A 24,525-nucleotide genomic window follows, 5' to 3' on the forward strand; every position below is an offset into this window, starting at 1 on the left:
TTTTTATTTATTTTATTTTATTTTGCATAATATAAACTGAATATAGAAGAAAATATAATGTCTTTACAATGCAGGTAAAAGTGGAAAGCCTAACAGGCTTATTTTAATCCTCCACCTAATCAACAGTGTTAAAAAAAATTATAAATGTTGAGAATCAAATTAAACTTACAAAATACAAACAAGAAAAAATAAAAATAAAAATCTTATATTACAGAATATGCTTGAGCTGTTGGAGGAGTTGCCCAATGGTGCACCACCCGATAAAGTACGAAGCTACATCTTTCAACTGATCAAAGCTATTCACTGGTGCCACAAGAATGAGATCGTTCACCGGGGTAAGTGTTTTACTGTTTTGTTTATAGACTTCAGTCTTCATTTCTTTGACACTAATAAACTTATTTTGTTATAAACGGTTAAAGCCTTTACATGGGTAAGAATGGCACTTTTCACTAATAGGGAACAAAATGAGGCTTGGAAAAAATATATAAATTTTTTCAACAAATGTTAATTAAAAAGAGGTGCTTAACTAAATGTTAACATTCGGCAGTTTAACTAAATATAATGAGTTTTTCCATATATATTTGCAGTTTTTATATCTTTTTGTGTTATCGTGCTGGAAAAAGCATTGAGATGATGTTACTACTTCAATGTTACATGCATAACATGGACAATATATTATGTAACAGAATATTATGTAACTCTTTGTACATTTGAAAACAGTAATTAAAATAGCTATTTACTACAATAAATGGCATATCAATCCAACAGATTGAAAAATATGATGATGATGTTGTAGGGTTGCACGATTATAACAAAAATCATAATTAGTCGATTATTTACCTTAACTCTTTCCTCGCCATTGACGAGAAAACATTTGCATAAAAAGGTGTTCCTGATAAGGTTTTATGTTAATATGTAATACTGTGATTATCCACTAGATGGCGTACAATTTATAAAAAAAACTGAAGCTTTTTTTACTGATTTTAAACTCTGTGTATGTTTTGATAATCATTCTGAATCTGATCTCTAACAAAATTCCTTCACAGATATGCAATTATTTCAGCTTTTTGCAAAAAAAAATATTTTTAAAGAAAAAAACCTATATTTAAGAGTTTATGAGCAGAGAAAAAATATAGTTTTTTTCCCGTTTTTTTTTTTTTTTTTTGAAAGCAGAGGGTCTGTTCTTTCATTTGTTATATGTGTATGTTTATATATTTTTAGAAGAAAAATTATCTGGAATGCATTTTGTGAAACTTTGAAAATTACAAAAAAGCTGGCATGCAACTTTAAAAAAAAAATGGCTGGCGGCGAATGAGTTAATGTTGTAATTGCGATTATTATTGCTGTTGATTAATAGACTTTACATTTGAAGTTTTTCAATGTTTTATAACTTTCTGTGAAGCAGCTGCATGGTAAACTCTATAGATCCCAAACTAAATAATACAATACTAAATAATGTAATGTAAATCACAAATAATTATAGTTATGATGTTAGTAAAAAATCAAAAATGAATGGATAATGGACACATCAACTAATCAATTTTAAAATCTTTGTTTACCAATTTATTTGAAGCCCAAACATACTGGCGAAACCAGCTGTAATTGAGGCTTTTGGCGATTATGTAAATGTTTTACCCGTAAATGTAATCCCGATTATTTTTATTTATTTATTTTTTTGATTAATTGTGCAGCCCTATGTTTTTGCATAGTTAAAAATGTTCAGTACAGTCAAGATGGTTAAGACTTAGGAGGTAAATCATCATTTTAAGGAGGACTATGTGTGTATAAGATAGTTTCATTAACATAAAATATATGAACACAAAACCAGTAAGCAACAGCCAAAAATCCATCGTATGGGTCAAAATGATCGATTTTTCTTTTATGCCAAATTTATTTATATATGTAAAGATGATGTTCCATGAAGATATTTTGTAAATTTCCTACCATTAATATATCAAAATGTTTATTTTTGTGAGTGGATGCAGTGCTTAGGACTTAATTTGTTAAATTTTTTCAATATTTAGATTTTTTCCAGATTGCACAATATTGTCCTATCCCAACAAACCATATATCAATGAAAAGCTTATTTATTCGGATTATTTAGCTTTGTGGTCCAGGGTCACATATAATCAATTTAATATTGGATAATAGCTAGACACATCTAATATTTTCCATTTCCACCAAAGGCACCTAAATGTAAAAATGTTCTTGTTGTGGTTTAATTGTAAGACGTTAAATATGTGGGTGATTCTCACGAAAACTTGGTTTTAAAAATGTCAAGCATGAAAATGTAAAAATTGCTTAAATTTACTTTTTTTCCCACCAGACATTGAAAAACAAAGTCTGGAGTAAATGGGAACATTAATTTAAAAACTTTTACTTATCATTTAACACTTTTTGTAACATAATTTAAAAAATTAGTCCTAAAAAATCTCATTACCGCAACAGTCAGAAAGCATCAACACTGACATATTTTCAAAATGACATGACAAACCTGAAAGAACAAAATTTGGAGATTCTGCACATGCATTTAAAATCAAAGTATTATGCTTCTATTAATTAGATTAACATTTAATAAGCATCTGTTGCGGTAATGATAATCAAAATGTCGTGTAAGCATTCTGACAAGACAATATTTCAAATTAACTGTAAAAAAATGATCTTACCTGGTAGCCATCTTGAAGTAACTGGTCCACGTGCTTGGTCACTCAAAATCAAACTTTATTAAAATTCTGTATGTGTGCTTAAACTGTTCTCAAAAAGTGTTGCGGAGGATGAGAACATCAGGCATGGAAACATCATTTTCCTAATTTTTCTTCATTATTATTACACATGAATATTCAGTAAATATTTTTTCTGTCATCTAAAGTAGTCTAGCAAAACATCCATTTATTTTTTTCTTAATATTTTTGTGTTAATTTGATTAAATTACAACATAACGCATGTTATGACACATTGCGGTAATGAGAATTTCAGCAGAAAATGAGATAAAATTTACAATTATAAATTCTTATGTTGAAATCACACATTGTGCAAGGTAGAACACAGTATTGTGTTAATTCTGATGCTTTTTAATGTTACTATATTACACATTTTAAAGCTAAAATCATTAGTGCCGTGGTGTTTCAATGGTTTCGTGAGAATCACCCATGTGTTGTTTCGCAGTTATTTATGTTACAGAACCATGTAAGTTCAATAAGAAAATCTTGATCTCCTTTTTATCCAATTTGCAGATATCAAGCCTGAAAACCTGCTCATCAGCGCCAATGATATCCTGAAGCTGTGCGATTTCGGTAAGCAGAGACTCTGATTCAGGATCAGCCACCCCCATATTCACACACTGATCTCTCTCGCTAAATGCTGCTTGAGTTCCACAGTGACGTCTGAAAACAAAAAATATCTGATTTCAAATTGGATTCAATTGGAAGAAATAAAACTGTGTTTGTCCGACTCACGCAGTAGGCAAAGCTGATTCACTGTAAAGCAAATATTTAAGGTTTAAGGTCATGACAAATATGTAATTTCAAAGACTCAAATATGAGACAGCTGCAATGTTTGATCTTTTCACTGATTGCTCTCTCGATAGTTTAGTAAGACTATGAGGCCATATAATATATAACTCACCCAGGACTTAATTTTGCTTACCGAATGGCAAAGAAATCAGGCATGACTCACTTCGCAGGCTTCTCTCAAAGACTTTTATTTTTAGAGGGAACAACATGGCAAGATTAATTAAGAACTATGATGTTTTGCCCAGCATTGCTCATGCCACATACCTTTCTCTTTCCTCTCCTACTTTATCAATCTCTCCACCATGGCTGTTCACCTCCAGGCTTTGCCCGTAACCTCTCTGAAGGAAATGATGCTAACTACACTGAGTATGTGGCAACCAGGTGGTATCGTTCACCCGAACTGCTTCTGGGGTGAGTCCTGACGTCCTCAGGGTTTTTGTGTACTTCCTGTTTTGTTTTTATCAGTGACATCTAGCATACTTCATTTCCTGAGACATGATAACTGCACTGTGATATACTGTAAAATCAGTAAAGCAACAATAAAGAAGCGTGGAGACCAAACCTCAGACATAATGAGGGCATATGCTCTATAGATATGTTGGTTTGATATATCTGTTAGATGTGACGATGTGTGCACGGTTATTTGTCCTTGTCGCCATTGAAACGTTATTTTCTAGTGTGTGCCACTAGACTAGATGAATGCAGTGAAACATTTTTTTGAGACTCTCACCATTTAAATTCCTCCCACACAAATATTCTCTCCTCCCTCTTGCTGTGTGTTGGTGCAAAGATTTGTGTCTCTGTGTTATCTCTCTCTCTCTCTCTCTCTCTCTCTCTCTCTCTCTCTCTCTATCTCTAAGTTTTGTTTGCATCTCTTCCTATCCATCTTTTTCATGATGTGTGGTCCTTGCTAAGGCACAGATCATGTTTGCTAACAATCTAACCTTATGTATTAAACTAAGGCATGTGAATCTCCCACACCCTTTGTGTTATGAGCATGAATAATACTTGATGAAAAGATGATGTGCATTTGACTCTTTAATTGTCTGACTTAAAATTTTAAATTAGTCTTAATTATGTTAATATATATAATTATACTATTTGAGGCGGGGACTAATTAGCATATTATATCTATTGTCCAAGCTTTGCGATTAAAGGGATAGTTCACCCAAAAATGAAAATTCTGTCATCATTTTTTCACCCTCATGTTGTTCTAAACCTGCATGTGTTTTTTTATTTTGATGAACACAAAAGAAGATATTTTGATAAATGATGGTAAGCACACAGTTGACGGTACACACTGAATTCCATCATATTTGTTTTTCCTACTATGGAAGTCAGTGGGTACAATCAGCTGTGTCTACGATCATTTATCAAAATATCTTTTGTGTTCATCAGAAAAAAGAAATTCATACAGGTTTAAAACAACATGAGGATGAGAAAATGATGAACTAATTTGCATATTCATATATCCACGTATACTAAATGAGGCAAGGTTACATTTAAAGGATTGGTCCATTTTCTTAAAAAAAAATCCAGATAATTTACCCACCACAATGTCATCCAAAATGTTGATGTCTTTCTTTGTTCAGTCGAGAAGAAATTATGTTTTTTGAGGAAAACATTCCAGGATTTTTCTAATTTTAATGGACTTTAATGGAACCCAACACTTAACTCAACACTTAACAGTTTTTTTTCAACGGAGTTTCAAAGGACTCCAAACGATCCCAAACGAGGCACAAGGGTCCCATCCAGCGCAACAACCGTCACCTTTGACAAGAAAAACAAAAAATAGGCACTTTTAAACCACAACCTCTCGTCCATCTCCGGTCCCGCGACACCCCAGCGCGAACTCACGCAATTGCGTAGTGATGTAGAAAGGTCACGTGTTACATATATGAAAGGCACATTTGCGGACCATTTTAATCAATAAACTGACACAAAGACATTAATTAGTATCATTCGACATACAACAAGGTCGGAACGGTCCTCTTTCTCCACACTTGTAAACACTGGGGTTTAGTTTCGCATACGACATCCGTAACCTCTTAACGTGATGACGTATTGAGGTCGCGCTGGCGCATCACAGAACCGGAGATAGACGAGAAGTTGTGGTTTAAAAGTGCATATTTTTTATTTTTCTTGTCAAAAATGACAATCGTTTTGCTAGATAAGACCCTTATGCCTCGTTTGGGATCGTGTAGAGTCCTTTGAAACTTCGTTAAAAAAACTGTTATGTGTTGGGTTAAGTGTTAAGTGTTGGTGTCCATTAAAGTCCATTAAAATTAGAAAAATCCTGGAATGTTTTCCTCAAAAAACATAATTTCTTCTCGACTGAACAAAGAAAGACATCAACATTTTGGATGACATGGTGGTGAGTAAATTATCTGGATTTTTTTAAAGAAAATTGACTAATCCTGCTGTGTTAAAGCATGAAGAAATCACTGTCACAAGAACATAATGCCTTTATGATGCTCAAAGATGAATTTGAAGTGATAAAATGATCGACTACAGGATAATTAAGTTTCCACAAGAAAATAGAAAACTCCACTGAGGGAAGCAATGCTTGACTTATATTTGTCTTCGACTTGGCTTTCGCAGGGCTCCATATGGGAAGGCGGTGGACATGTGGTCAGTGGGGTGTATTTTAGGAGAACTGAGTGATGGGCAGCCCCTGTTTCCGGGCGAAAGTGAAATCGATCAGCTTTTCACCATTCAGAAGGTGTTGGGCCCTTTACCACCAGAACAGATGAAGCTGTTCTACAGCAACCCTCGTTTTGCCGGATTAAGAGTGAGAACACATCTTCTGATTCGCTCATCTTCACTTTCCTGTCCTCGCCTCTTCGCTTCTCTCTATTCCTGTGGCATGAATCCCAGTATTCTGAATAAGTGGCTGGCTGTGATGACTCATGTATCGCTATGTGCCGGTGTGAAACACAACTGGCTCAGTCTTGACAGGGCTGATCACGGCACATAATATTCACACACGTGTGTGCTGCTTCAGAATCTAGTTAGAATCTGCCCCCATTCGCAGCATATTAAGTCTTTATAACTATTTCAAACTATTTGTGCTGCTTAAGATGTCATCTGTTAGTTTTTCAGCTTCATCACTACTACTTATCCATCTTACATCATGTTCTATTAAACATATACATTATTGTTTGTGTTGTGTAGATTTAGATTACACATTTGGCAGGAGGTCTCCTGAGAGACTTTGTCATTAAAAATGTTATTGTTGTGTATGTGTTTCTGACAGTTTCCTTCAGTTAGTCACCCTCAGACGCTTGAGAGAAGATACCTGGGTATTATCCACGGACTCATGTTGGATTTAATGAAGGTAAAGCAGTTTGCAAAACTCGTGAGAAAGCAACTTTCTCTCTTATCCCAGCTGTTTTAAGATAAAGACTGAAATTATTGTTCTTTTGTTATGTGACTATCCTCCTTTACCTTTTGCTGTGTCAGAACCTGCTGTGCTTGAACCCGACCGAGCGCTTTCTAACAGAACAGTGTCTGAACCACCCCGTGTTTCAGGGTTTGAGAGGTTCAGAGCGACCAGCTCCACCCTCGCCCACCCCACCTCGCTCTTCGAAGAGAAAACCGTACCATGGAGACAACACTATCCCTAGCAGGTCAGAATCCTACGAGAGTCCTAAATTGTTGGGATTATGTTTTTAACAAACAGCGTAATACAGTCATTTTATTGTTTACCCCCTGCAGGAGTCATGGCAGTAAGAGTTCAAGTCACCGACGTGCTAACAGTAAGGACTGCTCGTCGCTACCGCGCCATGAAGATCTCCACCGGAGTACCGACAATTTCTTAAATGGGAGCAACATGCAGACGTCATCCACCCTGAGCCCCACCCTACATCCCAAGAGTTACCAGGCCCAGACCCTGAGCCGGTCTACCTCCTGCAGCAAAGACCTTGCCAACAACAACCTTCCCCACCTCCTCAGCCCCAAAGACACTAAAGGAAAGACAGAGTTTGATTTCAACCTGGGGCCTAAAGCTGGAGGTGCCACTGCATTGGCGGACACATCCGGCGGAAAGTACCTCAAGTCCTCCAAATCAGGACGGCACTCATCCTTCTTAGAAGGGAAGACCAGCACGCTGCAATCCGGGGACAAGCACAGTCGCCATAATTACATGGAGTCTTCACACGGATCCATGCCTTCCACGTCCTCCTCCAAAAGTTCCTCGTCCTTCCTCAGCCTCTCCAAGAGCCACGGGGCACTGAACGACGCCAAGTCTGTGGGAAATCTGGCCGAGACGCGTCTCCACCTGGAAGATCCCATGGCAGGATCGGGCTCAGGTTCCCGGTACTTCCCATCCAGCTGCTTGGATCTCAACGCGGCTCCCGGGAGTCCCAGAGCGGAGCGGCACGCTGTGGCGGAACGACAAGGTCACAGCCCCAGCAGCCGGGGGAACGCACGACTAGAGGGGGGCACTCTGGACTCTCGCCGGTCTTCAGGACGGAAAAAAACACCAGATGAACCCAAAGCTTCCGACACGTTGGACCCGAGCAGGGCTGCAGTAGCAGGGGGCGTGCACCCTCACAATCTCCCCTCTCCGCACGAGTCCTACCCTTACGGTCTGGGCTACACCAGCCCGTTCTCTTCTCAGCAGAGACCTCATCGCCACTCCATGTACGTTCGGAGAGAGCGACATCGGCCGCACGGCCAGGAGGTGAGCTTGACGGTCGGGCAGGGGGTTCCGACGCGTGCCAGCAGCTTACAGCTCCTCTCGCCCCAGCTGCAGCACAGGACGCTCCCACGACACAACACCAGTTCCTCTCGAGAAGAACTCACGCAAGATCTCAGCAGCAGGGTCAGCACGGTTCTGTGTTTTCATTTCCGTGTGTCCTGTGCTGTATTAAATGTTTATCTTCCCAGACATGTTTGACTAATGGTTCCTGTTATCGGATTTAAATATCTGTGATCTTCAACCAAGGAATACCTTCTTATTCATCTGCTCCTTTTCTCTCAGAATATTATTACTTTTCTGCTGCTAGCAAATAGCAATAATGCAACCGATGCTTGTTTAGGCCAATATTTGCAGGAGATTAGATTGTGGTGGGTTTGTGTATATGTGTGCGTTTGCATGCGTTCTAATGTGATCTAATTTAAGATATGGCTCTGGTGCATTCATGTTTTTATGGTTGTGTGCACAACTATTTGATTACACAGTCGACCACTCACACCCCCACAGACAAAGATAAGCGCAATTCCAATGGGATACAATTTCCAAACATTTGAGTTGCAGTTATTACCAGAGGATGTATGTGATTGCAGATGAGAAAGCGATCTGTGTAGTTTTTACTAAGGAGGTATCAGGATACAGATGTTATGGAGGATGATTATGTGCAATGGTTGTCGTAAGCAGTCCATGATCTTCTTATTGATTGAACTCTATGGCAAATGAAATGCCAGTTGTACTTCTAAGTATTGTCGTGCCCAGAAAGCTGGCAAAAATGACGATGAATCATGCAGCACAAGAAATGAAGACTTGTACTTGTGTATCCTGGTTCTCAGGAGAGATGTTTAAAAAAAATCGATTTTTACATAAACATTTTTCATGAAGGTAATCTAAACGATGAGCTATGCTTTCCACATTCATTTTATAGTTTTATACCTTTGTATATATCAACACATACATAATTGAGATCCTCATGAAGTCTTGCACATTTATCACACATGCGTATTATAGACACACACATACATTCTTGCAGCATCTTCTAGTGTTTGCTTATTTTGTTGTGTGTTCATGTCTACAGAATGACCAGTCTCCCAAAGAGAAGCCTCATTCCCGCCCACCAATTAAAGATTCTACGAGGGACAACACGGCTCCTTTCCACACCCAGCGCCCAAAAAATGAGGTCCCACACACAATAAATATAAATCAAGTTTAAGTGATATCTGCTGGTGGTTCTCATGCACCATCATATCTTTGTTTTTAAACACATTGATCATTCAAGCAAAAAGCATTTACCTTTCCGACCACTGGTGGTCCTTCTGTTAGTTGATAGGAATGTTTTGTAAATGTCATCATCATTATAATAACTGCTAGCTAATGTCTTCAGTATTAAATACCTCACCAGCATATGAAGAGCTCAGATGCAAAAGCCTCTAAATGCCATCTCAATCAAAAATCTGCCAATGACGAGTTTTCCGGCAATCCATATTTCCGCTATTATCCACCAGGTGGCGCTCTTACCCAACTTATAAAACCTGGAATTACCCCTTAGGGCAAACAGTAAAAAGTCTATGTATGTTTTGATCATCCCTCTGAATCTGATCTCTATCAAAAGTTATTCACAAAAATGCAATTATCTCAGCTTTTGCTAAAATTTTGTATTTTTTAAGAAACACCCCTATTTGAGAGGTGATAAAAAGAGAAAAAATGAACAGTTTTTTTTTGTTTACGAGCACTCTTTCATTTGATATATTGTATGTTGATATATTTAAAGAGCACCTATTTCATTGCTAAAAAATACATTATTATCCACATACCGTACATTTTTGTAGCTCCAGATTTCACTCTCTTCCTGAAACACATGTATTTGAAAAGCTCTGTGTCTCTGATTGGCCAGCTAATCTGTACAGTACGTTGTGATTGGTCTGAATACCTCTGACGTCAGCCGGAAATGTGACACTCTTTACCATGTTTGAAAGATTCACTGGCTGGCAACTTTTTTTGTAAAACACTGGCGGGGAAAGAGTTAACTGAATGCTCTTGGCACATATTATATGTTCATCAAATATTTTCGCTTCATTTCTGCCTGCACTGCTAAAAAAATATTTTCAAGATAAAATCTTAGTATTTTTGTCTTGTTTTCAGTAAAAATATCTAAAAATTCTTAAATTAAGATGCTTTTTTGTTAATCAACAAGACCCAAGAAAATAAGTCTAGTTTTTAGACCAAATATATCAAATTTAAGTGATTTTTGCAAAAAAAAAAAAAAAAAAATCTGCCAATATGGTAAGCAAATATTTATTGAATTTTTCTTGAATTTAGTGTTTAATAAAAATGTTCAAGATTTTTTTGCTTACCCCATTGGCAATTTTTTTGCTTGTTTTATGCACAAAATCACTTAAATTTGATATTTTTTGTCTAAAAGCTTTTCTTGGTTCATTTTGCTCATCAAGAAAAAGCATCTTAATTTAAGAATTGTTTGATATTTTTACTGAAAACAAGACAAAATACTAATAATTTTTCCTTGAAAATCATTTTTTGCAGTGTGTTGGAAGAATCTGTTAACGGATTTGGTACACTTGTGTGCATTTGGACCTGAATACAACCCAAATGTGGCAGCCACATGCATCACATGCCTCATAATGTAGTTCAGTGTCTTCATTTTAACCTTTTCAATTCTGACTTTCATCATTTGCAATGTTTCTAGTTGCATCTTTAGTGATTTTGCAACTGTTAACTCTGTTTTTACGCATCCACTTAGAGGGTTTCGCAGCGTATGACTACTGAACCTAAACATAAAGGGTTAAATAAAAAAAATGCTAATTTACAAGAAACCTGTGAGATGCACTTAGAGATTTTTGCATCTGAACTCTTCATATGTTTTTGGTACTGGTCATTATTGGTTAATGCTGGTATTATAATTGGGCAAGATTGCAGATCAGACCAGCCTGAACCAGCATGAAAACATTTTTCAGTGAGGTATCTAGCAGCTCAGTCAAAGACATGGTTTACCCCAAAATGAAAATTCAATTTCTGTCATCATTCACTCAACCTTACAATGTTTCAAACCCATATGACTTTCTTTTTTGTAGAATATAAAAGGATATGTTAGGCTGAGTGTAAGCCTCATCCATCATTGACTTTCATTATATGAAAAAGAATAAAAGTGAATGGTGACTGAGGCTTCCTCTTGTGTTTTATGGGAGATTGCAAACTGTACAAGTTTGAGAGATCTCAAGGGTGAGTGAGTGAACGATCATAGAATAATTTTGGGTGAATTATCCCTTTTAAGTTATTTTTTTTTGTACCATTTCTTTTCTTCCTTAACCATTCCTTTCTCACCAAGCAAATTTTCAGTTACTGTAAAACAATGTATGTACAGTTGGCTTTTTTCTGACAGTTTTTGTGTTGTTCTGCAGTGTGACCGACCTCTTGTACCCCAGACCGGGATGTACCATGACCCTCATGTAGAAGATGGAACCTCATCCAAAGAGAACCGCATTATCTACAGTGACTCCATGCCTCGTAGAGTAGGAAGTTTTTACAGAGGTAACCTGAATGAATGAAACCTGAACATTTGAAACATTTTAAAATGAGCCAAACTGTGACCTTTATCTATGTGTTTTGTTCAGAATTAGTTTTCAAATCTGGATGTTTCTTTATTTTGCAAGTGATGACATGTTCGGTCAGTAAAGTCAAAATATGGTGTATGTACATCAGCTGCTTATGTAATAACCAGTATCACCACCTCAGCCCCTTATTGTTTAACAATTATAAGTAAAAGTGGAACTAATTAAAATATTTTGCTGTCTAAAAAAAACTTGTGCTGTATAACTGTAACAGTACTCACATTTCAAGAATAATACTATATGGGTGATTCTCGCGAAATTAGACTTATGAGGTGTCATGAAACAATTTGATAAAAAAGTAAATGCAAAATAAGAGTATCAAAATAAGAAACATACAGTTACAAACATCTCTTCATGTATATTTTGCACATGATTTCAAATGACATCATACAAACCAATTTTTTTTCATATTTAAGGGGAAAATTTTCATTACCGCAATGTGTCCATGACTGGATTTTGGTTATTTGACATGGAAATATTTATAATTAAATTATAAAAATTAAAAAGCTTTAGTGCATGTTATACTATAAATATTTACAGTAAAGAAACATGTGCTATTTGCTGATCATTGGTAAATGTAGAGACAATAATAAGGAATTTAAATGTGTCCAAGAAAAATTTTCTCATCCTCCGCAACAATTTTCAATCATTGTTTAAGCCCTCAAGGAACTAACATTTAAAAAAAATTGTTGCAAGGGACAGAATTGACTGTGACACTCAAGATGGCTACCAGGTAAGCAGTTCTTATTTTTTCTCTCCAGATAAAAGTTTAAATTTTGTTTGTCAGAGTATCTAGACAACTTTGTAGTTCTCATTACCGAAACATGAGTTTGTAAATGCATATATTTAATGTAATATCATGTTGCGGTAATGATACATTTTTATAATGATAATCTAAAAAATTTAATTTTTTAAATTCTCTAAAAATAATGGTTATAGTAAGTTCAGACATTAATCTTTTATGTGCAAAAAATCATTTTTAAAAATTATTTTTAAAAAATCTGATGCTGGACACCTTTTAAATCTGGATTTCGTGAGAAACACCCATATATGTATATGTATAGTGTATGTGAACATATTTAATAAGAATGCTTAAGTTTTCATTCGTTTTGTGTTGCTGATGTTTGCTTATGTTTGTTCTGTATTATTAAGTGCCCTCTCCACGACCTGACAACACGTTTCACGAGAGCACGGGGCAAAGCCGAGCGCCAACTGCGGCAGTAGAAACCACATCCAGGACAAACCACCCCAAACGTCAGACCAATTTCGACCCCTGGTGAGCACACAAGCCTGTTGAGAGCGCACCTCCATCCCAACAAATAAATCATTGTCTGTGTGCAAATAGCTATGGGATGATGTGATTTGTCAAGGTGGAAGAAATGATGTTAAAGGGGTCATGACATTTCTTTTTATTATGTTTTATTATTATGTTTTAGAATGTTATTTATAATATTAATCAAGTTTTTTGCAGACAGACATACAAATTTAAGTAATTTATGACCCTTTCCACCCTGTTTTCATTCTCTGAAACAGTCTGATTTGTGCGTTTCCCCTTTAAGAGCATACGACCTGGCTCGGTGCCCCGCCCACTTCTATGATTGACAGCCTGCAATGCGGCTTCTACAATACAATGCCAGCGTGTTTATAACACACATGTTCTTGTGTATAGAGACAGGGCGCAGTTATGCTAATTTTAAAACTACTCCCACCGGGGGGAAAACAATCCAACCGTCTCCATTGACTTTGTATTGCGAGAGGTCGCCTCCTTGTTATTTCTGGCTTATAACAAAAAACAGAACTATGCCTAAAAGCTGCTGTGTGACAAGCCATAACGCTAAAAAGCCAAAAAACCCAGAAATAAGTTTTTAGAAGCTGTCGAAAAAGTGGATCGCCGACTATGTTTCCCTCTAGTGGGCACAGTTCTACTAATAGTGGTACTATAAAAAGTTGCCAGTTTCCACTTTTGTGTCTTTAAACGCTCATTTTTTGGGGTCGACAGCTTATGGATGGATTGTTTTCTCCGCGGTGGGCGTGGTTTTCAGGTTATGACACGTTGAGCTCTGTCTCTAAAGTGTTATCAGATCTCCTGCTTGCGTCTTGCGTGATGTAAATCAAAACTCGCTGATAAATGGGTCATTACCGGTTGCAAAATAGTATTTAAATGAAATATAATACATTATAGCCTTGCGTTACTGTTAAGATTAGACACATAAATATGAATTGTTATATGTCTGTTTCATTATTAGCTCAGACAAAATCATAATTAGCTCTGGTTTGGGGGGCAGTTCCCCCCTGCCCCTCCAAACTCTGCACATAGTCAGCACTGATATGACAGTACATGATTTAAAAAACAAACAATCCATTTCTCTCGGACGTCGGGATCCTTTAGAAGACCTGCAAAGACGCTCCTTTTCCACAGCCAGCAACGGCACAATATTTGTCTGACATCACAATCCTACTGTCATTACAATCTTATCATGGTTGTAAACAACTACTCCTTTAGAATTCAGATCTCTTTGAGTTGCTGCTCTGACTGAAGTTCAGTCACTGAATGCCAGTGGGCGGAGCCACGATACGATGATGTGCTGTGTCTCTTTCTTGGGCAGAGAAGGGGGAGGCTTCAGACCTGGAGCAGGCAGGTCATATGAAAATTAATATTTATATGTACGTCACTAATCCAGACATTTTCATTCGTTTTTTTTTCTGAGAACAGTTACATAAATGCTTTCGTTATTGATAAGGAAGCGTTTTAAATAATGAAACTTACGGATGTATTAATGATACCAAGACTTGTTACATTTCAAAATTGATTCCTAATGTCATGACCCCTTTAAATATTTAGCTATGAATTAAAACTATACAATCAAGTTGTGTGAAAAATATAAGTATAAGTATAATTATTTTCAGGTTTTTGCTGTATTATTGCTGCGTCAGTACAGTGGGTTTATTTTTTTAAGAGTGTATTCAACAGCTATCTGCTAACATATCTGTACATTTAAAAAATAAAAACATATTTTTTTAAAGAAAATAGTTTTTGGTATAAACATGACACGCATATGTTCCAGTGAGATTAACCGCTTAACTTTTCTATTTCAGGAATAACTCTGAGGCCATGGTCATGAACCAACCAGAGGTCCCTAAACAAAAGGAGAAGCAGGGATTCTTCAGAGCCATAAAAAAGAAGAAAAAGAAATCGCAACCGGTAAAAAAACGTTCATTCTATAAAGCTGAAAACATGATATCAGGTGCAGGACTGAGACATTAATGCTTTAGCCAGGAGATCTTTTCTGTCTGTATTTATTATGTTCTGTGTATGTATATGTGCTGCTTAGCTGCTGTGTGTGTGGTGGTGTTATATGTCTGTCCGCTAGTCATTGAACCTAAATGATTTATTGTGTACATGAAGTGATATTCTGGGATGGGTAAACAGAAAGATGTCTCTCATTGTCACAAGAAGAAATAGCAGTGTTCCCCTCATAAAATTCAAAATTCAATCATGTTCCAAAGCGTTCAGGCATATACAGGGGCTACAGATGTGTGAAAGGAAACGTAAAGTGGATGTATAATCCCATTAGGATCTGGGTTTTAAACTATTAGTCTTTGGACCTCAGTGGTTCCTTAAGCTACTCTAGGAGGCATGTAAAAAACATGAACATTTCTTAACGTTGAACTAATATGTAAGCCTTTTATATTAAAGGTATTGCGGAGGATTTTCTTTTTCCGGGTGGATCATCAAGACTATTGGTCCTCCTAGTTGTCAATCAGGAGTGTTGCGCAATTGCATTTTTTAAAAAAGTGGAGAAGGCGGTTCTTTTCTAAAATTCGAGAAAATCCTCTGCTACACCTTTAAGGGCAACCTTTACAGTAAGGTTGTATTTGTTTGCATTAGTTGATGCATTAGTTGGTTAATCTTAATTCATGTTAATTTCAGCATGTATTAATACATTTTTAAAATCAAAAGTTGTAAATGTTAGTTAATGCACAATGAACTAACATGAACAATTGTAATGGCATTAAGGGATTGGTCCATTTTCTTAAAAGGGTCCGGATAGTTTGCTCACCGCCATGTCGTCCGGGGTGTTGATGTCTTTCTTTGTTTCGTCGAGAGGAAGTTGTATTTTTTGAGGAAAACATTCCAGGATTTTTCTCATTTTAATGGACCCCAACACTTTAATGCAGTTTAAAATTGCAGTTTCAAATTACTCTAAACGATCCCAAACGAGGCATAAGGTTCTTATCTAGCAAAACGATTGTCATTTTTGGCAAGAAAAATAAAAAATACGCACTTTTAAACTTCTCTTCTTCCTCCAATCCTGTGATGCGCCAGCGCGACCTCACGTAATACGTCACCACGTCGAGAGGTCACGGATGACGTTTGCGAAACTACGCCCCAGTGTTTACAAGTGTGGAGAAAGAGGACCGTTCCAACGTTGTTGTATGTCGACTGAGACGAAGTACTGTTTTTGTGTCAGGTTCTTGTGTAAAATGGTCCACAAATGTCCGTTTCATTTATGTAACACTTGACCTTTTGACGTCATTACGCAATTACGTGAGGTTGCGCTGGCGCGTCACAGGACTGGAGGAAGTCGAGAAGTTGTGGTTTAAAAGTGCATATTTTTTTATTTTTCTTGCCGGAAATGAGGATCGTTTCGCTGGAGGGGACCCTTGTGCCTCGTTTGAGATCGTTTAGAGTCCTTTGAAACTGCTATTTTAAACTGCATTAAAACTATTAAGTGTTGGGGTCCATTACAGTCCATTAAAATCCTTAAATTTCCTCAAAAAACATAATTTCTTCTTGACTGAACAAAGAAAGACATCAACATTTTGGATCACATGGTGGTGAGTAAATTATCTAGATTTTTTTTAAGAATATGGACTAATCCATTAGCATAAAATTTGAATTGCACCAGATCCATTCCAGACCTGCCGACTTCGGGCCAGATCCAGTGCCGATCCGGCATGGGGTCATCTGCTGATAAACTATATTGCTCATTGTTAGTTCATGTTAGCTAATGTATTTACTAAAGTTAACAAATGCAACCTTATTGTAAAGTGTTACAGAATGTCCTTAGGTTGGATGCTTAGGGTCCGTGGGTCTCAAAAGGTTAAAACCCTGCAACAGGAAGTTGTCCATTTAAGCAAATCCCAACATTTATTCTTCATTATTCTTATTACAAAATAATCTAGCAAAGATGCTCAGAGTGCAGTCTTCAGTACCATTTCCCCCTAGCAGCCATATGGAGACCAGTCCAGACCCGAGCAGCATGTGTGTGGCAGATTCTGGTCTGTCCGCAAATATTGAACCAGAGAACCGTATGTTCATCTGCTGTACTCAACAACAAAAGATGTTTGGTGTTAATAGAATGAGCCACTGGGCTTTTGTGCGTCTTATATTGCAGACGGACGGCAGCGCGGGAAGGAACCCGAGCATCAGGAAAAGCCTTTTCCCCCTCTTTAACTCAAAGAATAGCTTAAAGCATAATTCTTCTGTCAAAGTGCTCCCTGTTGTTCCTCAGCCCATGGTATTGCTCACATTAAACCACGCCGCTCCGCCATATAAACACAAATTTCCATTGCATGCTCTTTTTCTGTGTATAGGTATTTTGTGGCTGGATGTCTTTTTGTCATTTTTGTTTATGACTGAGCTTTTTTGTCTTTATAAATGCAACACAAGACTCAGATCCATGTCAACACTAAGGCCAGATTTTTGTCATTTTTCAAATAGATTTTTATAACACTATATTTCCCACATTATACCATTGGCTTGTCCAAAAGAGTCCCAAAACGCATCTATTCAGCTGATCTCCGGGTCTGGCGCTGGCATTTTTGGCATGGCTTGGCGCAGTCCATTGGGTCTGATTGGACCGTTGGCATCGCGCTGGAGAAGTAACCAGGGAGTTTCGATATTTTTCCTGTTTAGAACTTGACTCTTCTGTAGTTACGTCGTGTATAAGACTGATGAAAGATTTGAAGTTGTGATTTTCTGGGCTGATATGGATGGGAACTGTGCTCTCATTCTGGCGTAACATTAAAGGACTTTGTTGCTTTGACGTGGCTGCAGTGGTGTTGCGCACTGCTCGAAAATAGTCCCATTGGTCCCTTTCAATAGCAGGGGACTTTTTTCGGGCAGTGCGTAATATCAATGCACCTCCTGGAGCCTTGTTACAGCGGCAAGATTATTGCGCCAGAGTGAGAGTGTGGTTCTTGGCCATGTCAGCCTGGAAAGTCACAACTTTTGATATTCCGTCTGTCTTAGTGCGCGGTGTAGCCGCAGAAGAGTCAAGTTTGGAGTGGGAAGGATATCGAAACTCTTTGGTTGTTTTTTTGGCGCGATGCTAATGGTCTAATCAGATTCAATGGATTGTGCCAAGCCATGCCAAAAGTGCTAGCGCCAGACCAGGAGATCAGCTGAATGGATTCAAAAACAGTAAAAATCAAATGTTCAACTCCAGGGGAGCTGGAAAATCAGCATATTTTCAAAAAAAGTGGAATGTCCCTTTAAACTGGCACAAGCAAATATTTATTTACTTTAATAGAAAAATCAATGCATAACATTTAATGTATCTTATAGTTCTTGAACAGCTTGTGCCAGGCAGCTGCAATTTGAAAAACTGTGTGTAAAGAGCTAACAATTGATCTGCATTGGTCTTCAAGCCTAATGCATCTTCATACATACAGTACATACCACGCCTGCCAACAGCAAAGTTTATGGTCTGAATAGCTGGCAGCCCAGACAGCCTCATAATTTAATATCCTGCATTGCCAAGTACAATGAATCATTTTTGGTAATACAAGTTTCAGGTTTTCATTAGGGTAAATTAGTATTTGTTATGTATGTTGATATAATGGATCTGGTTCTTTGTGTTTTACATATCATGCAGCATCGCTTAGGTTCCTTATAGCATCAAAGCATGTGTTCTGTGAGGTGCATGGACCATATAGTCGTCTGTAGCAGCGCCTGCTCAAAACAAATGCACGTTTTTATGTCTACCATTCAAAACAAGGACAGAACAGGTTGACACTTGGTATTCTGTTTATACACATACACTTAGAAATACTTGCACATTTTGGTACAGAGGGTCAGAAACTGGTCACCTCCCAAATCACAAGCCTTTCTCAATCTGTATTCTGTAATCTGTCTGCTTAAAAGACAATTTTTTGTCAAAGCTACACTGTTAAAAAAGCTGTAGTTATGCAGATGTTTGCTGGTAACTTAATGTAGATTTAAATGTATGTTATTTACTGGCAACAGCCTCATGCAAAGCATTCTGGGAACCAGAAATCCTCATGAACCTTTTTCTGTTTTTTTTTTCAGATTTTGGTTCTCAGAATGCTTTGCATGAGGCTGTTGCCACTAAATAACATACATTTAAAACTACAGTGAGTTACTGGCAAACAGCTGCCAGTAATACTGTAATGTCTACAGAAATTTTTAAGAGTTTATTCATTTAAGGCAAAATAATTTCGAAAGGTCTGAAATGTATATCTTGAAAATATGTTAAATACATTTTTTTTGCATAAAGAAACTAATACCTGATTTTGCATTATTATATAATTATTATATTATATTGAAATTGATTATTCACATTATAATATTGTAACCTGTAACAAATACCATATTTAATTTTTTTTACAGTAATAAGAATAATTTCTTTTTGCTTTTTAGTAACCGTGATAAATGGGCATAAAATAAAATAACACAATGAAAAAAATTATGAACTTTGTTTTCTACCGAGCCCTTAAGGTGACATTGGAGTAAAAAAAAACCTAAAGTTTAGTTTCATGTGCTCATGTGAAACTTTCATGTGCTCACGCGAAACCTTCATGTGCAGAATTTTATTTTTTTTTGCTCCATGTCCCCTAAAGGGCTCCATAGTTTTCTTTATGCAAAATATAATTGAAAAAGTTTTACACGAGCACCCAAAACTAAACTTCTAAAATTCTGCACATGAAGGTTTCGCGTGAGCACACGAAAATCTAAAGTTTAGTTTCACATGATCACGTGAAACTTTCATGTGCTCACGCGAAACCTTCATGTACAGAATTTATTTTTAAGTTTAGTTTCGCGTGCTCAACTTTCCATGTCCCCTTAGGGGCTCCGTAGTTTCCTTTATGCAAAATATAATTTTTTATTTTGCTTTGTAAACTTGAGAGGGCATCACCCCGGTGCGTTTTCAGTTTTCTGACCTCATGCACTGAAATTTTGGTCCACTTTTTTGGACTGGCAGATTTTTTTTAATCCACCCCACACTTCATGTCATTTCACCAGCTTTCTGCTTTCCTCTATGCGTCAGATTCCCGGTGACAGCCAGCAGGAACAGCTAGTTATACAGAGACCGGTGAAATCCTCCTCTCATCATAGCAGTCGACACCGCAACCGGGATCGCGACCGGGAACGTGACCTGGAAAGGGACAGGGAGCGAGACCGGGACCGAAACAGAGAGAGGGATCGTGAAAGGGAAAGAGACAACACTTGGCAACCTGAAAAGCAACCAGACATTCAACCTCAGGTGAGGAAAACCTCTCGCTCATAAATCAATTGCCATTCCTTACATAACTTCCAATGCATCCCCTGCAGTAGTGTCTGTAAATATTCGCAGCAATGAAGTAAGCAAACAGCATCCGCTTATCGTTTCAGAACCAGCCTCTGAAGTCCCTCCGCAAACTCCTACACCTTTCCTCTCCCGCTACGTCTAACCAGCCGCCACCTCCCGATCGCTCGGCTGAACTGCGCTTCCATCCTCTCCCTAACCCCCCTTCCAAAGGGAACCTGAACGAAGGCAGAGGGCATCCGGTGGGCAGCGTCACCCCCAATACCAAGAGCCGCAAACCCCACAACTACCCTCTGCCAGGGCAGATCGAATCCAGCTGGCACGTCTCCGCTTTGACTCGAGCTGAGGGAGCACCGTATCCGGAGCAAATGGCAAATAAAGGCGGGCAGAACGGTATCGGCTTTACCAGACCTGCCCGCGCGAGAATGCCAAACCTCAACGATCTGAAAGAAACGGCTCTTTAGAGGTGACCCTCGGTACTTGGTCTCTTATTTCCTTCTCGGCTACCTATGGAATGCTACACGATATCGATCATACAGTGGTACACAATGCCACTTCTAGCCAGAAGGTGGCAATAGTTATGTCTCAGATTTGTTTTATAAAAGCATCCACATTTGATAGAATTTGTATTATTGTTCATTATTACATCTGGGTTCAGTTTTCTGTTGAATATCTTACTGATGATGATGATGATATGAATTTATGTATTTGTATATGGAAATTTAGGGATGGGGAAATCTGTGGAATTGTAAGAGCTTTAGTTTATACACAAGAGAATGTATAAATATTTAATGTGTAATAATTCTATATTTCACGAAGATTATTTAATGAATTATCGGTGTTATAATGTACAGAGTGCATTTTATGGTTGTAACAGAAGTACTTATGCTTTAAATTATTTTCTTCTCTTTGTTGAACATTGTTTTCTGATATGAATTTTCAGACTACAGCAGGTCTATATTACATACTGGATCATACTGCAGGTTCAAGAATAAATCCTTCCCTCAAGGTTTTGGACTTCTCCGCATTAAAAGACACATAACGGCATATCAGCAATTACTGATTCTGCTTAACCAGGTTCTGTAATACTTTTCAGGCAAGACCATTAAATCAAAGTCCCACGATGCCTGTTTGTCTCACTTTACCTTTAGCTGATGTCTTACAACATTTAAAAAAATCCCAAGAGTTCAAAACAACATTAAAAACAGGATATAAATGTGGCGTTTTGGGACTCGGTAGTGATTGCAAAGTGCAGTCGGGGTTTGGTGTTGGTTTATTAAAGCTCTGATCCCAGATGAGCTGGATTTCCCGTGAATAATCAATTTTAAGTTGGCAGCAGAGTGGGCAGCCAGGGGCATCGGAGACCCAGGAGCCTTGTGATCTCCTGGTCCCGCCAGCCGGTGATAAGAGTGACTTTGCCCGAGGTACAGTATAAGCAGTGGTTCGCAAACAGCACTGCTCAAGGTTGGGATTTGAGAGTCAAGTCTCTACGTGCCTTCGAGAGGCGCTTTGAGGGCTCGCTTGCATGCGCGCATAAGTCTTTCAACCAATTGAACAACTGGCAGTTTTAATTTAATCAGTTTAATGGGATGTTTTTGAAAAGATGAAAGCATTGCCTCTGGACCTGGTAAAAGGGTTTCAAAGATGTAATGTTGTTATTGATCTGGTTGTGGGGAGGCAGGTGTGAGATCAGGTAAATTGGTGTTTTTGTGCTGGCCCTTAAAAACAGCACATTTCCATGCCCACGTTTTATATTTATCACACTATACATTTCTTAAATGATATTCTGCAAACACAGATTAAAATATGGGTACAAAATATGAAAATATAACTTTAAGAAACTATTCAAGCTTCTTTCTCACCTATAGCTAGTCTATATTGTAATTTATGTGTTCTTTTCACGGTACTATTGCAAGGTGTTACAATAAGGGCTGTCAAAATATTAATAGCGATTAATCGCATTCAAAATAAAAATAATATATTTCTGTGTGTACTTTGTAATTATTATGTATCAGTGGCGGCCAGTGACTTCTTTTTCGAGGGCGCCCGATGCGAAGTTCGTTACAACATGTAGCTCGTCATGTGTGTGGTTCGTAATTTTAAAATATGTGTTCGGTGCATCGAGTGAACCTATGTGCATCACGTGTCTTGTCAAAATAAGTGCCTGCTGCAATTGCGTCTAAAGGGTTTATGATAAAAGAGTATCTCGTGTTTGCCAGATACTCGCATAATAAACGTTAGCGTCTCTTTTATCGTAAATGGTTTACGACGCGTGTGCAGCAGGCACTTATTTTGACAAAACATGTGATGCACATGGTTCACATGATGCAACAAACACACATTTTAAAAACACGAGCAGCACATGTGACACTCCGAACACATATTTTGAATTTGCGACCCTCCGCCACTGTTATGTATATATAAATACACACATACATGTATAAATAAATACAAATTTTATAAAAATATATCAAAATCTAAAGAAATATATAAATACATGTAATGTTCCCTAAATACATATATGCGTGCGTGTGCGTGTGTGTTTATATATACAAAATAATTACACACAGTGGACATGCATATATTATGCAAAAACAAACTTTTATTTTGTATGCAATTAATCGTGATTAATCTTTTGACAGTCCTAGTTACAATGGATAATTAAATAAGGTATTTTTCAGTAACAAACCTGACCCTGTCTGTGAAATCCAGACTTATTGCATAATCTTATTATGAGATTTGATTACCATACTCACGCAATTTTAAAGATAGAAGGTTATTTTTCACAGAATGTTCTGTAGGATGATTTAACAGCAATCAGGTTGAGTATTTATATTGTAAGTTAAGTTTTTGATTGTTTTTTTTCTATAGTTAAACTGCCACGCAATAACACAAGGATAACAAGAAACATGAGATTCTGTATACCTTCTGTTAAAGGCTGCATAGGTGCACTGGAACAATCCTTCCTAAAATGCATTAAACTTTCATTTACAAAGACGTGAAACTCACCGAGTGGTCAGGGGTGTTCACTGATATGCTCACACAAAAATCGCTGCGAAAAACGCATTCCAACAGGTCTTATAGTTTTTGTCCAACTCCATTGACTTGTATTAGATGTGCTGTGAGGAACGGTATTACTCCGTGCCGGGAACGTTGTTTGTATTCTTGCAATTGGCAAAGGCGGATTATCGCCACCAACTGGGCTGGAGTGTCTATTATTCAAGCTCTCAACAGAAGAATGTACGGGTGTGAGGCGTTTGGAAAAATAGGTCCACAAGTTTACAACGAATGCTAAAACACCTGTTGAAAAGCATCTTCTGCAGCGATTTTTGTGTGAGCATATCAGTGAACACCCCTGACCACTCGGTGGGTTTCACGTCTTTGTAAACGAAAGTTTGGTGCATTTTAGGAAGGATTGTTCCAGTGCACCTATGCAGCCATTTTAGAGGTGGTGGGCGATACAACAAACACCTGAAAATTCTCGGGCCAGCATCATATGTCCAAATTTCAGTCAAAACCGTTCTATTTCATCATTAACAATCTGAAAACAGGGCTTTAAGTGTAAAATACCGAACTTGTCCTTTAAAAGTTTTCAAGTCAACTAAAACCCTGCCTTCCTAAATAATGCAGTTTGAGAGTTTGCCTTTTAAGAGTAATCCCACCCAGATTTGTCATTTTTTCCAGATTAACACCATATTCATTAATCCTTTCACATCATGTAAAGTACACTGGCACAGTCTGTCTGGTAAACCTCCCGTCAGCCAGCTGTTAGACCTGCCCTAATAAATAGTGATGGTGTTGTTGCTTGCGTGTGGTGATCATGGTCAACCTTCTTAACCCAACCAAAACCCAAATCTACAAGTAGTTAAAAGTTTCTTATTTGCTCTTAAAAAATCTATACATGGACATCTTTATGGCATTTTCCATTAAATAATGCTAAACTTAAAAAAAGGAGTAAGCAATAACTCAATCAGCAGGGTTTTATTGCCTTAAATGTTTATTCAAAATGATTCTGCAAAGGTGACTGATGGATTTTTGATTCACTGCGATACTGAGCTAAACCTTACATTTAGAATTACATGACAACTCATGTTTTAAAACCATAGACAGCTTGTGTTGTAGCATATTTCATCCAAAGAGGG

General features: G+C 37.6%; 1 protein-coding gene across 3 annotated transcripts in view; it reads left to right on the forward strand.

The window, feature by feature from the left end:
- The window catches only part of cdkl5 (cyclin dependent kinase like 5), a 59,648-nt gene extending 38,141 nt beyond the window's left edge, over positions 1-21,507 (forward strand). The window contains exons 6-19 of one of the 3 annotated variants that reach the window (XM_055183877.2): positions 215-335; positions 3,234-3,293; positions 3,833-3,923; positions 6,114-6,303; positions 6,769-6,849; positions 6,975-7,141; positions 7,230-8,196; positions 9,284-9,385; positions 11,622-11,751; positions 12,984-13,107; positions 14,928-15,033; positions 17,231-17,353; positions 20,126-20,341; positions 20,470-21,507. In XM_055183877.2, the coding sequence (XP_055039852.2) occupies positions 215-335; positions 3,234-3,293; positions 3,833-3,923; positions 6,114-6,303; positions 6,769-6,849; positions 6,975-7,141; positions 7,230-8,196; positions 9,284-9,385; positions 11,622-11,751; positions 12,984-13,107; positions 14,928-15,033; positions 17,231-17,353; positions 20,126-20,341; positions 20,470-20,847 (2,856 nt within the window). In that variant the 3' untranslated portion in view covers positions 20,848-21,507. Of the gene's footprint in view, positions 1-214; positions 336-3,233; positions 3,294-3,832; positions 3,924-6,113; positions 6,304-6,768; positions 6,850-6,974; positions 7,142-7,229; positions 8,338-9,283; positions 9,386-11,621; positions 11,752-12,983; positions 13,108-14,927; positions 15,034-17,230; positions 17,354-20,125; positions 20,342-20,469 lie in introns of all 3 variants that reach the window. The other 2 variants (XM_055183875.2, XM_055183876.2) reach the window with 2 other exon arrangements.
- Positions 21,508-24,525: the final 3,018 nt, after the last annotated feature.

This window comes from Misgurnus anguillicaudatus, chromosome 14 (assembly GCF_027580225.2).
Source record: "Misgurnus anguillicaudatus chromosome 14, ASM2758022v2, whole genome shotgun sequence".
Lineage (NCBI taxonomy): Eukaryota > Metazoa > Chordata > Actinopteri > Cypriniformes > Cobitidae > Misgurnus > Misgurnus anguillicaudatus.